The 15,783-nt window shown below is 45.7% G+C and overlaps 1 protein-coding gene across 1 annotated transcript in view; it reads left to right on the top strand.

The window, feature by feature from the left end:
• COL4A2 (collagen type IV alpha 2 chain) overlaps positions 1 to 9,279 on the top strand; it is a 111,052-nt gene extending 101,773 nt beyond the window's left edge. The window contains 8 exon segments of the mRNA XM_035901165.1: positions 1 to 81; positions 1,682 to 1,843; positions 1,980 to 2,078; positions 2,804 to 2,950; positions 3,521 to 3,637; positions 4,482 to 4,673; positions 5,025 to 5,311; positions 9,025 to 9,279. The exon segment at positions 1 to 81 is cut by the window's left edge and continues 9 nt beyond it. Coding sequence (XP_035757058.1) covers positions 1 to 81; positions 1,682 to 1,843; positions 1,980 to 2,078; positions 2,804 to 2,950; positions 3,521 to 3,637; positions 4,482 to 4,673; positions 5,025 to 5,311; positions 9,025 to 9,279 — 1,340 coding nt within the window.
• The last annotated feature ends 6,504 nt before the right edge of the window (positions 9,280 to 15,783 follow it).

Genomic DNA, 15,783 nt, shown 5'->3' with positions numbered 1-15,783 from the left:
GTTTTCCAGGGCCTCCTGGGATTTCAAATATATCAGGATATCCTGGTGATAAAGGCTCCCCAGGTCTAGATGGAGTGCCAGGTAATTCATGCCTTGTTCCCCTCAGACAACAATAAAAGATTAAGTACAAGCTAGTGCCCTGAGAAAACAACAGAAGATTAAATACTGGGTTAGCAACAGCAGTCGTTGTTATTTCTGTCTTGATTCAGTAAAATATCCCTATTAAACGCAAGACTAAAGTGCATGAATAATTGTTGGACAGGACTAATGGTACATAAGATAATAGGGACAGACCTCTTGAAAGCAAAAGGCAGTTCCTCCATGTTGTCCTGATGGAAGGGTTTGATTTTCATGCAAATAACAGATTTAATCATCCAGAATTCTCTTAACAACTTTCAGAAGCATTATGCTAATTTGCTACTTTAAAATCTGAGGTCTGTGGCAGATTTGCAAGTCTATGGAATATTTTCTTAATCATTTACAAATTTTTCCTATGTGAAATTACCATGAAAACTTAAGTTACATTGGGAAGCATTAGCTCGTCTCTCTAAAAGTCCGTGCTATGAACCTGCCTCTCTCACACACATGAAAGAGCCACTCTGTGTCTCTCTGTATTTAGAGGCTGATATACCCATTGCTTCTTGTACTACGCAATCATTTCAAGCTGTAGTGCCACTGTGAAAAGCTTGTAGCCTAAGCTGTAGGTGTCCTGCTATCATCTTTGTATGATGCTTAGAAATTTTTGTGTAAACTCGCCAAAAACTTACAACAGGCAAACCGGCTGAAAACCAACAAAATACCTAAGTTCCCAAATCAAAAGAGAACATTAGTTAGCCTAACTCTGCATACTGATTCCCACTCCCCAGGCAGTCGTTGGATTAAAAAATAAAACCAGAAGCAGTCAGGAGAGTGGGAACATGAACACCGTCTCCCAGCCAAAATGGTGAGACAGGCATGGCTCACACTTAATTTGCCACATCCATCTTGCATTCATATCCACACGTGATCCAACTTCAACAGGCAGCACGAGAGATGCCCCACTCAAAACCCTAGTTAGTAGGTCCCTCTCTCCTTGGAAACAAGGTCCAAATGTCTTCTTAGGCAGCAGAGGTAACTGCAGAGAAACCTGCCAGGTTTAGCTTCAGGCAATACGTAAGTCTGGAAAAAGAAGCTGTTCCTATTATTCCCAAGACAGCATGAAGTAGTTATTTGCATCCAGATGTTCAACTGAAGCACTAAGATACACGGAACAGTAAGTCCTTGGCTTATTTACCACCTGGCATGGAGTGAGGTACTTGCTGCTCTCTAATTTCTCTCTAGTTACTTGGAGAATTTAGGATGAAGCAGGGAGGCACCTACTGAAGTAAGGCATTTGCTGGGGAAGGAATAGCTCATGGAAGGCTGTGTCTCAGCGGGCATCCCACTTCTGCCGAAATCCTGCTTGAGATGACACCGTGATTTGTGGGAGCTCCGTGCTCTGATTCCTCTGCCACCGCAGCAGAAGGGTATGCCAGCCCAAGAGCAGGAGTGCTGAATAGGTCTACTGGGGAGCTAAGCATTAGCTCCCCGCTTAAATTAAGGAAATAAAACCTGATGGGATACAATTAGGTAGTACTGTTATTTTCCCCTGTGCCCAGGTCTTAAGTATAAACAGATTACAACCTATATGTGCTCTAAACAGGCTATCCAGGACTACAGGGGCAGCCTGGAATACCAGCTCCACCAGGAACTAAGGGAGAAAGTGGACAAACAGGTGTGAGTGGACAAATTGGCCCAAAAGGAAGTAGAGGTGATCCTGGATCAGCAGGGAGACCTGGTGTTCCTGGGTACCCTGGACCAAAAGGTAAGAATGGAAAACGCTGATCTTGGCTGGGAGCAGGGGAACCTCCTTATGCTACAGCGGCTTTAATAACGTGACTTTTGCATTCACTTGATCTGTGTTGAAATGCAATAATGCCACCTGTCATTTTGCATTAAAGGTCGTAAGGGTGAACAAGGTGTCATCGGCTTTATGGGCACGGTAGGATTTCCAGGTGATTTGGGACCTATCGGACCCAAGGGAGATAGAGGAGTAACTGGTGAGTAAGTGCAGCCGGGTGCATGACCCCTTTCTGAACTGCTCGTTTTGCAGCTCCATAGAGCTGATCTAACTGGCCCCACTTTGAGCGGAAGGTTGGGCTAGATGACCTCTGGGGTCCTCTCCAATCTCATGACTCTGCGTGACCCCTGGCAAATTGCAGCGGGCAGATGCCTGAATTTAACATGGGCAGTCAACTTTTTGCCTTTATGAATTTATTTTGTATGAGGTGCCAACCCCAAAAGCAGAGCCACTTTGGGGGTTATAAAAAAAGGAGAACTACTGATCTAAACTAATCCTCCAGAGCAGACATACTGGATATTCAGAAGCATCTTTAAAATCCTTCGCTCCATCCATACCATCATGTATTTGTGTCTCCTGAAGCCCACCAAAAGATTGTGCTGCACCTCAGAGAGCTGTTGGCTGTTTGGGGGGCAACTTCCCAGCTTCCTGTATCATAAATGAGGGAGCAGTAGCATCATTCATTTACTTCTGCTTATCTGTCTGCTGTCCAAGAGAAGACCAAGCCTCATACTCACACACATTCCCCCAATGTAATAAATATAGCTGCTATACCCAAGGTGGTGAGTTGCGGACCCCAGTCCCTCTCTCACACATGCAGCCAAGTAACAGCAACATATCTGTGGGTGAAAGCACATTAAGTATGCACATACAGGTTTGGTTCTTTTTTTAATGCAAACTATCTCATCTTGCTTCTAATCACAGGCTTTCAGGGCCCTCCAGGCTCTCCTGGGCTGCCTCCTCTTCCTCCAAGGCTGGTTGCTGAGCAAGGTGCACCAGGTCCCCGTGGAAATATAGGACCTCAAGGAAGCCCAGGAGATATGGGACCTCAGGGTCCACCAGGCGATCCAGGTAGGTGTCACATACTCAGAGTGAAACCTCGGTTCCCCTTAGCAGAGTTGAGGCCACCAGAGCACTGCTTTGGCTCTCTTCTACTTTAAATTCTGTAAGTCAGAAAGGAGACTCAAGTTTTGGTCTTTCAAAGATAGGGCTTGGCTTTGCCCCTCCTCCTAGCATTCAGAACATAAGCAAAACAGGAGAAAACTTCTACAACACTCACATAGCCAAAGCAACATCAGACTTAAAGCAAGACCAAACGTCTTTGGTGGAAATGTGCACATCCTTATGTTAGTGGTGCGTGGACCCGATGCGGTGCACCTCTTGCTACTAGCCTCATCAGATGTGTGGTGGTAGCAAGAGTGAAAGATTAGGGCTGTGGGGCTCGTGTAGTCAACCCCAGCAGCCTCTTCCAATGAAGTCAGTGGCCTTTGCTGAGCAGGAACCATAGGATCTTGCCTTTAGTGTAAGTTGGTAAAGCTGGCAGGTAAGACCAAACATACGCAAATAGAGCACGTGTTAACAAAGTGGGTAGCATGCTGGTATCTCTGCAGTCGCTGTGCTTATAACTGTTGTTGGCGCAAGGTTTCAGAGGCTCACCTGGAGATCCAGGACTCCAGGGCAGGGGTGGCATTCCAGCTCCTCCCGGCTCCAGAGGTGAACAAGGAGGAACAGGGTTTCAGGGTCCGGTGGGATTTGAAGGTAAGAGATGTTGCACAGCACTTCTTCCCTCTTTTCCATTCCACTGCCATAAATTGTTCTGTTGTTATTCTGTCACTGGATGGGGAGGAAGGGAGGGGAGAGAGAGAGTTTCTGTCTTCACAGCTTCTTCACAAGGGCAACTAACTCACTCCTAACAGAGTTATCTTAAAGCAATATTTTCGGAATAAGTTTTGATAGATGTAGATGTCAGTCCACTCCTGTGAGTGAGTTTGATTTGATCTGCATGTATTTTTATATTGGTTTTCTGTTAAGTGTCTCAGCCTAGTGTTTTACTAACAGTTACGTTCATGCAAATGAATGGTCGGGTAGGTGATATTTGGGTAGATGATGCTTAAGGGAACATATTTGTAAAAGAAATACTGGTGTCCTTACCTAATCAAAGAGCAGAACGATTGCTACCTTAACTAGTTAAGTACATAGAGAAAAAGGTATTTGCAGAGCATAGTTTTAACCGTATGGGGCAAAAGCAAGCAATTCAAAAACCATTGGTTAATCTTTGACTAAGAAAATGTTTTAAAGGAAAAACATGCTCATCTGTACTGTAAAAAGTATGCTCAAATTCATCAGAACTTTATACGTGACTTTCCCTGGCCCTGAGAGTGATCATCTTAGAAACCAGGGAGCCTGATCCAGAACCAATCTACTTCAAGAGCAACTTCTGTAATCCTAGAACCGCAGTTCTTTTAACAATAACTTACCATAAGAAGAGGCATCATGCACTTAAGCCTTGTTTGTCAACAGCTTAGCTGGAACATCTGCTAGCATCAGAGCATTTGTGGGAGCACAAAGTCATATTGTTTCTTTTCCCCCCTGCTCTTCTAAGGTCAGCCAGGCCGCCCCGGTAGTCCCGGGCTGCCAGGCATGCCGGGCCGCAGCGTCAGCATGGGCTACCTGCTGGTGAAGCACAGCCAGTCCGATCAGGAGCCAATGTGCCCAGTTGGCATGAACAAACTCTGGAGTGGATACAGCCTCCTGTACTTTGAAGGACAAGAGAAAGCACACAACCAGGATCTAGGTATGTGCAGGTATTGCTGGGAACAGCCTCAGTTCCATCTCTCGGGCTGAAAAGAACAACAACAACAAAAAACCCACAACAAAACCTTAGAGGAAGCTGGGACTTCAGCTAACAAGCTTAGCAAACACCAAAATGAGAAGATAAAAACTGTATGTCTGCATAGAGCACCCCTGAGAGAGCTTCAGCGAGTCATTAGTGTTGCTCAAGGGGACCTGTAAAGCCAGTGAAACATTCTGGACCGCAGGGTTTTACTGACACGTGCTTGGGAAGGAGCAGGAAACTGAAAACATGCATTGCCTTCTGTGAGAATGAGTGCCATCATTTCTTTATTTTCTTCTTCTTTTTTTACAGGGCTGGCCGGTTCATGTTTGGCTCGGTTTAGTACTATGCCATTCCTCTACTGTAACCCCGGGGATATTTGTTATTATGCAAATCGCAATGATAAATCCTACTGGCTCTCAACTACGGCGTCTCTTCCAATGATGCCTGTGGCAGAAGAACAAATTAGGCCATATATCAGCCGCTGCTCCGTTTGTGAGGCCCCAGCTGTGGCAATTGCTGTCCATAGCCAAGAAGCTTCTATTCCTCACTGCCCTGAAGGCTGGCGCAGTTTGTGGATTGGATATTCCTTCCTTATGGTATTTGTTCTCTGGTGTCACATTTTGCGCGGCACTGGGTTTTAAGTTTGAGTCTTAGATACTAGGAAGGCTGCTCTGTTAGAGATCCAGCAACACCAGAACCATGCATCATACTGGGGAACTAGGGAACTACAAAACTAGCTTCTAGGAAGCAGAAGAGAAGAAGCAAAACTTCTGTGAATTGCAGAGAAAATTGCCGCTTGTCAGACTCGCATCTGGAGTCCTTACTCGATGTACAAACGAGTGCTTTGGAGCAGAACACAGGGACAGCTGAGGATTAGCAAATAAAATTGCGCTGAGGTGTGACAGTAGCCCACAAAGCATTTTCACAGCTAATGATTGGGTGTTACTTATGTACGTTACTAGTAAGCAGCTGATCTGGAGAGGGAAAAAAAAAAGCCACACTTTTCCCCTTCTTTTGGAAACTTAAAATCATTGATGTTTGTTTGAAGATTCAGAAGCCAAAGTCTTTCACCTAGTCTTGAAAGAGAGACAGCCTCCTGTTGTTTTTAAAATTAAGCTTCAATGGTTTATCTCTAATGGGAACAAGAGCTGACCTGTATATCCCATGGCTCCTTTAGATCTTGCGATCTTCTAATTAGGAAATGGGATGTTTCAGAAAAGCTTAGCGTTAGGTGTGCAGTGGAAGAGCTACTGAAGGGGCTGACCTGCTTTGCTTGCAAGACTGTACAGAGGGATCGTGTATGCACTGGAGGGCTTAATATGGTAAAGAGCAGCCAGAATGTGCTAGCGAAAGATCTGACAGGTGCTCGTTTTTCTGACTTACTTGACGTACATGAGAGTGAAAACCTGCAACCATATGTCCATGTTGTTAACTCGTTAAAGGCTGGACTGAATGCTGACGTAAACAGGGTTGGGAAAAAAATGAGATTTCTCTGGCAAAAAAGGTCATAGAAGAACAATAGTCAATCTTGCCCGCAAACCATTTGTTTGTCAAAAGCCAAAAAATTGAATTTTTTTCAGAAAATAAGGAAAAGGGAAATCTGATCTTTTTCATTTAGTTACAGAAAAAAATTTTTTTTTGAGAGCAGGTCAAATTTTTGACCAGCCCTGTGTTTGACCTTTCTTTTGCTTCTATAAAAAGCCCTGATACCAATCTCATAGTTACTTCACAAGCATTCCAAGGATTAATTAAATGTTTGCAAAGCCCTGTGTAAACAGCACTGTTCAGAGCAAAGCTGTCACCTTAGCAAAAAAAACCTTTCGCCAGGACAAAGTTTGCCAGCACCAAGGAACACACAGTGAGAAGAGTTCACGTTTTCCCAGCTAGCACTGGGAGCGAGTGAAGTGTTTGGTGTACGCATTTTTGCTTCTCGGGCAGCTGTGGAAGAAGTACAGCACAGTGGTGGTTCTCTCAGAGAGTACATATTGGTTTGCTTCCTTGGCAGAAATTTGTCACCTCCTGCCCCTGAGAGAGGCACGGTCACAAACGGAGTCAGCATGGACTCCCCCTGCCCAAACAGCCCTGGAAGTCAGTAAGATGGCTGGAAAGCTGCCTGGCGGATAAAAACTTGGGGGTACCGGTTGATAGCTGGCTTAATATGAGCCAGCAGTGTGCCCAGGTGGCCAAGAAGGCCAACAGCATCCTGGCTTGTACAAGGAATAGTGGGGCCAGCAGGAGTAGGGAAGCAATCATTCCCCTGTACTTGGTGCTGGTGAGGCCGCACCTCAAATGCTGTGTTCAGTTTTGGGCCCCTCGCTACAAGAAAGACATTGCGTCGCTGGAGCATGTCCAGAGGAGAGCAACTAAGCTGCTGAGGGGTCTGGAGCACAAGTCTGATGAGGAGCGGCTGAGGGAACTGGGGTTGTTCAGCCTGGAGAAGAGGAGGCTGAGGGGAGACCTGATTGCCCTCTACAACTGCCTGACAGGAGGGGGTAGCGAGGTGGGGGTCGGCCTCTTCTCCCTGGTAACGTACGATAGGATGAGGGGGAAAGGTTTGAAGTTGTGCCAGGGCAGGTTTAGTTTAGACATTAGGAAAACAACTTCTTCACAGAAGGGGTTGTCAGACTCTGGAATGGGCTGCCCAGGGAAGTGGTCAAGTCCCTATCCCTGGAGGTATTTAGAAGATGGGTAGATGAGGTGCTTAGGGACATGGTTTAGTGGTGGGATGGCAGGGTTAGGTTAAAGGTTGGACTCGATGATCTTAAAGGTCTTTTCCAACCTAAATGATTCTAAATAAAAAAGATTTCACATAGCAAGGGCACTCCGCTATCATGCATCCTACAAAGGCAGAGTGGCGTAAGCCTTGCAGAAGGATAAAAGGCCGTGGCCAGTACAAGAAGAGAGATTAACAGGCGCAGAGTTGGAGCTTGCATGGTGAGCGCAGGAACACTCCGTGCTCATCCTGGGGTTGTCAAGTGGATCTGCTCCCAAGCTAGGGCTCAAGCAGCACGTGCAGATTTTACAAACTGCTTCCCAGCTCCAGCCGCAAAGCCCTCAAAGCTCTAACAGTTTATACTGCTTCTTACCAACTTTGTTCCTGTAGACGGGTGCTAGAACAGTTTTGCTCCTGAATTTCATAGCTTAGCGAGTCTTGCAAATTTGTAAGACAGCTGGTAGGCTGCAGCCTTGGGGTTTGGGAAGTGGGTTTTGGTGGGGAGGAAGTCATTGGTTTGCTTTGTGGGTTTGTTTTTTTTAAAAACAACTATCTAAACCTCAGCAACGTGTAACACCAGGCAGAGCTCAGAGTCCTTTACTCCGTTAAAAGGTGGCCACTTCTGTTACTCATTTATACAAACACAGTGGGCCTCTCGTGGCAGAAACCAAGCTAAGATACAGCTTGCGCTTTTATAGTGTGGTGTTTACTAAACCATAGGCAGGCGAGCATAGTGGATGTGCTCAGATTTCTCCCGACATTTACAAAACTATTTAGCAACTTTATTTTCCAGCTGCTTTCTTTTATATTGCAAGTTCCTTCAGTTTTTAACAAAAAATTAAACAAACAGCTTCATTTCAAAATGCAGCTGTACAGCTTTTAAAGGGAGAGGGGAAATGCCTGTTTTGTTAGCAATGTCTTTGACAGAAGAAAAGCAACAATCAGTTCCTTACCACGGTGCGTGTCACAGGTAACAGTTGAGTGGTGTAAAGGTGCACGATATTGGTGTAATTTGCTGTCAGAGAATATGCCATAGAGGGAACTAGTTAGTGGCACAGAAGGTAATTCTGTTTCCACAGTGCTGCTCATGTGCAATGCACAGTAAGGCAGATTTTAAAATTCGGGAAATTCAAGTCGGGTATATGGTGGAAAGTTCTTCTCAGGGAGGTTTATCAGAGGAACAGGTTGCCCAGAGAAGTTGCAGAAACTCCATCCTTGGAATTTGACAGCACCCTGGAGCAACCTTTGGAGTCGGCCCTGCTTTGAGTGGGAGACTGGCTGAGGTGGCCTCCAGTGGGCCCTCCCCACCTAAATGATTCTCCAATTCTAAGACTTCCAACCATGAAAAACTTAACTATAGAAAGGATGTTTATCAGCAGATTTTAAAGTGGCATCAGCCTACGAGCTAGCTCCTTTGTGTAGCTAAAGCGTAGCCAACCCTTAAGCCTTACATAGCTGCAGGATTAGCCACCTCTCCACTCTGGAAATAAGAATTAGGAGCAGTTCTAGTGGTTTTTTTCTCTTTTCCCACATGCAAGTTTTTGACAGCATTGCCTGAGGTTGCACTCTGAACGCTGCCTTCCTTGTCTCGTTTAGCACACTGCTGCTGGTGATGAAGGTGGAGGCCAGTCGCTGGTTTCTCCTGGGAGCTGCCTGGAAGATTTCAGAGCGACTCCTTTCATTGAGTGCAATGGCGCACGTGGAACCTGTCACTACTTTGCAAATAAATACAGCTTCTGGCTCACTACGATTGACCAGCCCTTCCAAAGCAAGCCCTCGGCAGACACACTCAAGGCAGGACTCATCCGAAGCCACATCAGCAGATGTCAAGTCTGTATGAAAAATTTATAGAAGTCTTTCACGGTATAAGGAACCTGCTTATCACAGAGTTCTTATACAGTGAAACCCTCCATGATGGTTAGACATTTGAATAAATTGTGTTGGTGCTTTTTTAACTTATTACCTCAAAAGCTGAATGGAAAATTAATTTTTAAAAGCGTCTGTAAGAGCAAATTAAGTGTAACACAAATTAAGTCTAACACACAGATCTAGTGCTGTGTTCTCCTTCTTATACAGTATATATATATACACATACATTTTTTGCTAGTGTAACATTATGTCATTTGCCAAATGATATAAAAACTCGCAGCTTTGAAACAACAAAAAAAACTTCAATAACAAATACTTACCTTGGTCAGATACCCACTACATTTACTTTAAGAGAATATATGTATCTTTTTTTATTTACTGTATTTGTCACAGCAGTAAACACTAACAGCTGCCATTTGGTAAATTAACACAGGGTGATCCAAGTGCTAAACCCTTGCAAAATACTGCAAATACACTCTGGGAAGTGCTTATGTCAGCATTGAAACCTAACTTTGATTTTGGTATTTTATGCTTGGGCATTCCAAACACACACATCCAAAACAATCATCTTTTTATTCTAGTTGTTTTTTTCAAGCCTCACCATGCTTTAGCACTTCACTTAACCACTGGCAGTAGCAGAGAAGCCCATGGGCCTCCCAAAAATAGTGACCGCAAAATGTAACTAACTCTTTCGATTTTGATGAGGAGAATGATACATGATGATCAGCGGCATTTTATTTCACAGGCTTGATGATTTTTTTCTAGACCTACCCCAGGCCAAAGGATCATTACAAAGGTCCCTTGCTCGACTGGGTTGTGGACGTTCATCTGTGTCACACTGCCCACTCGGCAGCAGCACCAAGTGGTTTTTGCATCGCAGCTTTTCCCCCTCTTGAAGCCAAGCCACTCAGCACAAACAGCTTTTAAGCTCGTACTGTTGGAGCAGCTATTGCAGGTAGGGCAGGTTTTGCAGGGGAGCGTATTGCTCCATGCCATGCGACCTTCAAAGACAGAACTTCCAGTCCTGCCAGTTGTCTGTCTAAAGGCACGCTGTCCAGGCAGCTTGGGACGTGTGGCAATGGGATCACCACCACCCCAACTCGCACACATCCCTCCTTGCAAAAGCAAAGGGGAAGGAAGAAAGGCATTTATTTGGCACCATCTTTTCCCACGGAGAACCAGGCTATTGCATGCCAGGCTTGATAAACGGCCAGAATGGCCAACTCTTCCCTTCTACAGAAAGAAGCAATTTAGCCCAAAGTTGCCCATCACCACTGCAAGGGCAGGGGGAAGTATCAGCTGCAAATTTCCTATTTGCATAGTCTGATTATATACCTGATTGCTTAAAACTGAAATCAGAAGAAACTTTTATAGCAATGACAGTTGAGTTTTCAACAGTTCACCTCACTCCTGCTTCTGGTGCTTCTTGGCCTTGGTAATTACATTCCATCCTCGCTGTATCATAAATAAAACCTGTTTTTTTCTACACCTCTATTTGTTGATGATTTCCATTTTGTTAACAGTGGTTTTCTATACAACGCGTACGGACTGCTCTGTTGAATTACTTTGTTTGCACCTAAGGAATTAGAAAAGCTCTACCAGAAAGCTCCTTCCTCTGAAATTCAAACTCTTCAGCCAGGAACACACTTGTTTACTTCATGGCACTTAGAAGATCCAAGAGGGAAGATATGTTTCAAAAATTGCTTGTTGAAGATGAACTACTGAAATAGTATTTCATCTGATGGTAGGAAGAACAACTTGAGCCAATAAATTGCGATGTTGCAGATGAAAGCAATGTATTATCCATGCTCTACAATGTTCAGGAAACTAACATTAACCAGACTTAGCAAGTGTTACCTCTGCAAAAAAATATAAAGTATAAATTAAGTTGAAGTTCCTAGCTAGCACACTGTCTAACCTATATTTGTTGTACATAAAATTAGATATATGCATAAACAGAGAAATTACCTGAGCTTGAAATGAGCTCTCTGGCCAGGCCATAGCTCTGAAAGGCAGCTCCCAAGCAAACTAATCACGCTAGTATTTGTTTCAGCCAAAGAAAATACTTAGAATTGAAATCACTGCAGTCAGCATGCACCAAATCTATTCCACGTTTGCTAATTCTTTTAAATTACGCATGGCAGTAACAAACACCCAAGAGTCAGTGATTTACCTCTTCCAGGCATTGCTAGGCATCACTGGTCCTGGGATGAGCGCACAGTTACCACTTGTGATTTTTACAGCACGCAACTCCGGCAACGCGGCACATGCAGTGTTTTAAGAGACTGCAAGTGGAGGTTACACAAATCTGTAAAAACCAATTATGTCACCACTAGCAGCAAACTATTTGGATTTTCATGGCTAATACATTGCCTAATCTTCCTATGCAGGTGATTTTTTTTTTTTTTTTTTTTGCATCTAAGACTTCAGGAGATAGGCCTGCCTCCAACAGCTGCTTTGCCTCTTAATTTTCACTGATTCACATAAGCTGTTCTCAACAAGTTTGTTCAGTGCAGTGTTGACACAGGATTGAGTTGAACGCGCAGGCATGGTGCAGGAAAAAACAAACAAGCCACAAAACCCCACAAGGCTCCAAGCAGACTTGAACTTCTGTACTTTGCGTACTCACCCCCGTGTTTCTCCAAAGCCTGCGTAATCGCTGTTTGAGAAGGGGAGGGAGCTCGTGCATGCGAACACGTGGAATACTTGCAGCAGCCAGAGATTTCACCTGGTGAGCTAACCCAGAGCACAGCATGGAGGGGAACTGACTTAAACTGCCTCTTAGCTGCACATCTGTCCCCCCTCCTGTGAAGGAAGGCTGAGAGGGCTGGGGTTGTTCAGCCTGGAGAAGAGAAGGCTTCGGGGAGACCTGACTGCGGCCTTTCTGTACTTAAAGGGGGCGTATAAGAAAGATGGGGACTTCTTACCAAGGCCTGAAGTGACAGGACAAGGGGCAACTGTTTTAAGCTAGAAGAGGGTAGGTTTAGATTGGACAGGAGGACATTTGTTATGATGAGGGTGGTGAGACACTGGAACGGGTTGCCCAGAGAAGTTGTGGATGCCCCATCCCTGGAAGTGTTCAAGGTCAGGTTGGATGGGGCTTCGAGCAACCTGACCTAGCGACAGATCACAATCTAGTGAAAACCGTGGCAGGGGGGTTGGAACTAGATGATCTTTAAAGGTCCGTTTCCAACCCAAACCATTCCACAATTCTGTGATCCCAGAATCCACTTCTGAGAAGTTAAAACAATTTTATACAGGAAAAACTCAGCTACAGCAAGACAAAACAATCTTTTTACCAAACTATAGTGTTCCAGCCTAGGTTGTAAAGACCTTAAGTGTTTAGCCTGGGTCAAATCTTTAAAGTGTGCTGTTTGCTTCCTACACTTTCTTGTCTGAAAATACAAAGTACAACGTGCTGCTGAGCCTGGAGAAGATAAATGAGATTATATTCCCCTTCTGTAGGTTCAACTGCATCAGTGTATCAGCACAGATACAGTGAAGTCAACACGGTGACATCAGTTGACACCAATTATTTCCTCAGAGCGTATCAACCGGATCAGCCAAGTTCATTCACACCCTGCATGACTGGGCTTGCCCGCAGCTGCTGGAAATGGAAAATTAGCAAACAGCAAGCGGTAAACATGACCCTGAGACAGAAGGTATCAGGTTGCTGCCAGAAGAGACGCTGGGGGGTCACGGCTGATGTGCTGACGGCACCCAGTGCAGTCACCACGCGGGGACCAGCGGCATCCCCAGGGATGGCCACCCCGTGCCCACCGAGGGCCCAGCCTTGCAGCCGTCAGGGGCTGGGCATATGTCGGTGGGAGACACACCAGGCGAGGGGAACAAGTAACATCGCTGCACCCCGTGACCCATGGAGCAGAGAGGTAAAAATGGGCAGCGGTGCTGCCCGCCACGGCGTGGGTAAGGGCGAAACCGAGCTGAAGCAGGTGGCTTGGCAGCTCTGCCTGCCCCTCGGGCACCCGGGGGGTTCAGGCTCCCTCATGGCCCCCACCAGACTCGAAGCCTTGTTGGGGTTGTCAGGAGCCAAGGGCAACCTCAGTCTTGCACCATCAGCACCCACGAGTGGCAGGAAGCAGGATGGGGCCTTCCCAAGCAGCCAGGCACAGGTCCTCCCCTGCTCCCCCCGCCATCCCTCCCTCCCCATCGGGTCACAGCCTGGCCCCACCATCACCTCGGGCACAGGCAGGCCTCGTAGCTCACATTCACCCAGCGTGGCCAAAAATAACATCTCTCTCATTTCACTGTTCAAACACTTCACAGAGAGAGAGGGAGAAAATAAATCCCTGTAAAACACGGTTCCCCTCCCAGGCAGAGCACTGGGGTCCCATTTCCCCCGGCATCGCTAGTCCTGGCGCAAGGGGTTCCCCCAGGGCCACCACTGGCCCAGCTCCTGGCTGTGCACCGAGGTCATCCATGGGGAAAGCAACCTCGCAGCGACGGAGGAAAACACTTGCTGCAGCCAGTGGGATGCAGAAGAGCTGGCATCAAATGGGTGCACGGCCCAGCCCCTGTTAAGGTGGGCCCTAGTGCTCGCCCAGCCGGACTAGCGGACCAGCCGGACTAGTGGCCCAGCCTACAGCTGCTATGCTAAAAGTACATCGGCTGCTAGGTTGTGAGGCTACCAAGACAACAGGAGTTAGAACAAGTGTGCATGAGTGCAGTTCCTGGGCTGCCAGTCCCTACCCTGCAGCTTCGCTGCTCCTCCCCATCAATAAGCTGAATTGTTTCAGTAAAAAGGGGGAGCAAGGGCAAAAAAAAAAAATGCCTTTAGCCGTGCTGGAACATCAGGATGCACCTGCAGAAGTAACAGGGAAATAAATGAATTCATGTTAAGACACTTAATAAGCACAAGAGCAGACCATATTATACTGTTCCTCTATGCTGTTAAACAACCCCCCCCCCCAAAAAAAAACCCACACACAGCACCACTACACAAAGAAAAAAATAATAATCTGTGCAATTTCAGTGTTGAGGGTTGAACTGTGCTCTCTAATAATGTCTGCAGACATGAGGGATTGCTTGCAGACATGCACAGGCATTGCTGCAGCAGACAGAGCATCAACACTTGGGTTGTAAAAATGCAGCTCAGCTACAGCAGAGTTTAAATTACCAGTAAAATAAAAATAAAAAACTCCAGAAACCTTCAAGTTTTGCTTGAAGGCACAATCTGACTTCAGAAAGTAGTAAAGAAACAGGGCCGGCATGCACATTGAGCAATGCAGGTCTCCTCCTGACCTCTTCTCAACAGCTCCCATGTATTACACAGCCTCCCAGGTTCTGCTGTGCAACCCCGTGATCTCTCACAGGCTAGCAGTGACAACCCATCATAACCCAGACATTTTTCAAGGAACAATAGCTAGCGACACTAAAAAGCCATGAATATCATTCCAGATAAGTGTAAGTCCTAAGGGCAAAAGCACAGCACACAAGACTGGCTCCTGTGTCATCTCTTTCAGTGAAAACACCCAAGTTGGAGCTTTTGGAAAGATTGTAAGAATTCCTTAAGATCTCATATGAATCAAAGGCTGGTGCAACTGAATTGCAAATATTTATGACTTAAGAAGTGTCAGACATTTAATTTACAAATATTTTTCCTGTTCCATACCTTCTAGCTGTACACCTCACAAGCACCTCCCAAAAGCCTTGCCCTTGCAACCCGTGCATGCTGCAGGTTCAGTTGGCACCAGACGCAGCAAAGGCAGTGGTGAACCTCTCACAGATGCGCTGGCAGGTCGCGTTGGTCACAAACAAGACCGAGGTTGTAGCCTGTTTGTCTCTTCCCGGTCCTGAGGGAAGACTAGATACTGGCCTTGGAATTTTGTTAATAGCTAGAAGGGTTTTAATTGTATGCATTTTTAAATACCGCAGAGGAGGTGCAGTTAAGTCTCTGACAGATTGGCAGGTGTTAAACTGCAAACCTTTGGCAAATCCAAAAGATGACAACCCTTAGCCTGGCCTGTAGCAATAGGACAAGGGGTAATGGTTTTAAACTAAAAGAGGGTAGATGCAGACTGGATAGAAGGAAGAAATATTCTACAATGAGGGTGGTGAGACACTGGAAGGGGTTGCCCAGACAGGTGGTTAGATGCCCCATCCCTGGAAGCATTCAAGGTCAGGCAGGACGGGGCTCTGAGCAACCTGACTGAGTTGAAGATGTCCCTGCTCACTGCAGAGTGGGTTGGACTGGGTGACCTTCAAAGGTCCCTTCCAACCCAAACTATTCTATGATTAAATGTACAGAGGTTTTTCTCTCAAGCCATTCTTCTCCACTACACAGGTAGTGTGCATCAACTTCAAAGCAGAAAATAAAGCTACTACTCTGCAGCAAGTTGCTCAGGAGGACACACTTTTGAAAAAAAAAAAATGTTTTAAATATACTTAGTAATAATTTAATTCATTATTCATTTAGGAATTGTCTCCCTACATATTAAACAACTATGATTTGGGTGGGACAGAGAA

The sequence above is a fragment of the Egretta garzetta genome, unplaced genomic scaffold (assembly GCF_000687185.1).
Source record: "Egretta garzetta isolate BGI_Z169 unplaced genomic scaffold, ASM68718v1 scaffold168, whole genome shotgun sequence".
NCBI classification, from domain to species: Eukaryota; Metazoa; Chordata; class Aves; order Pelecaniformes; family Ardeidae; genus Egretta; species Egretta garzetta.
This window is presented reverse-complemented; position numbering and strand designations above follow the sequence as displayed.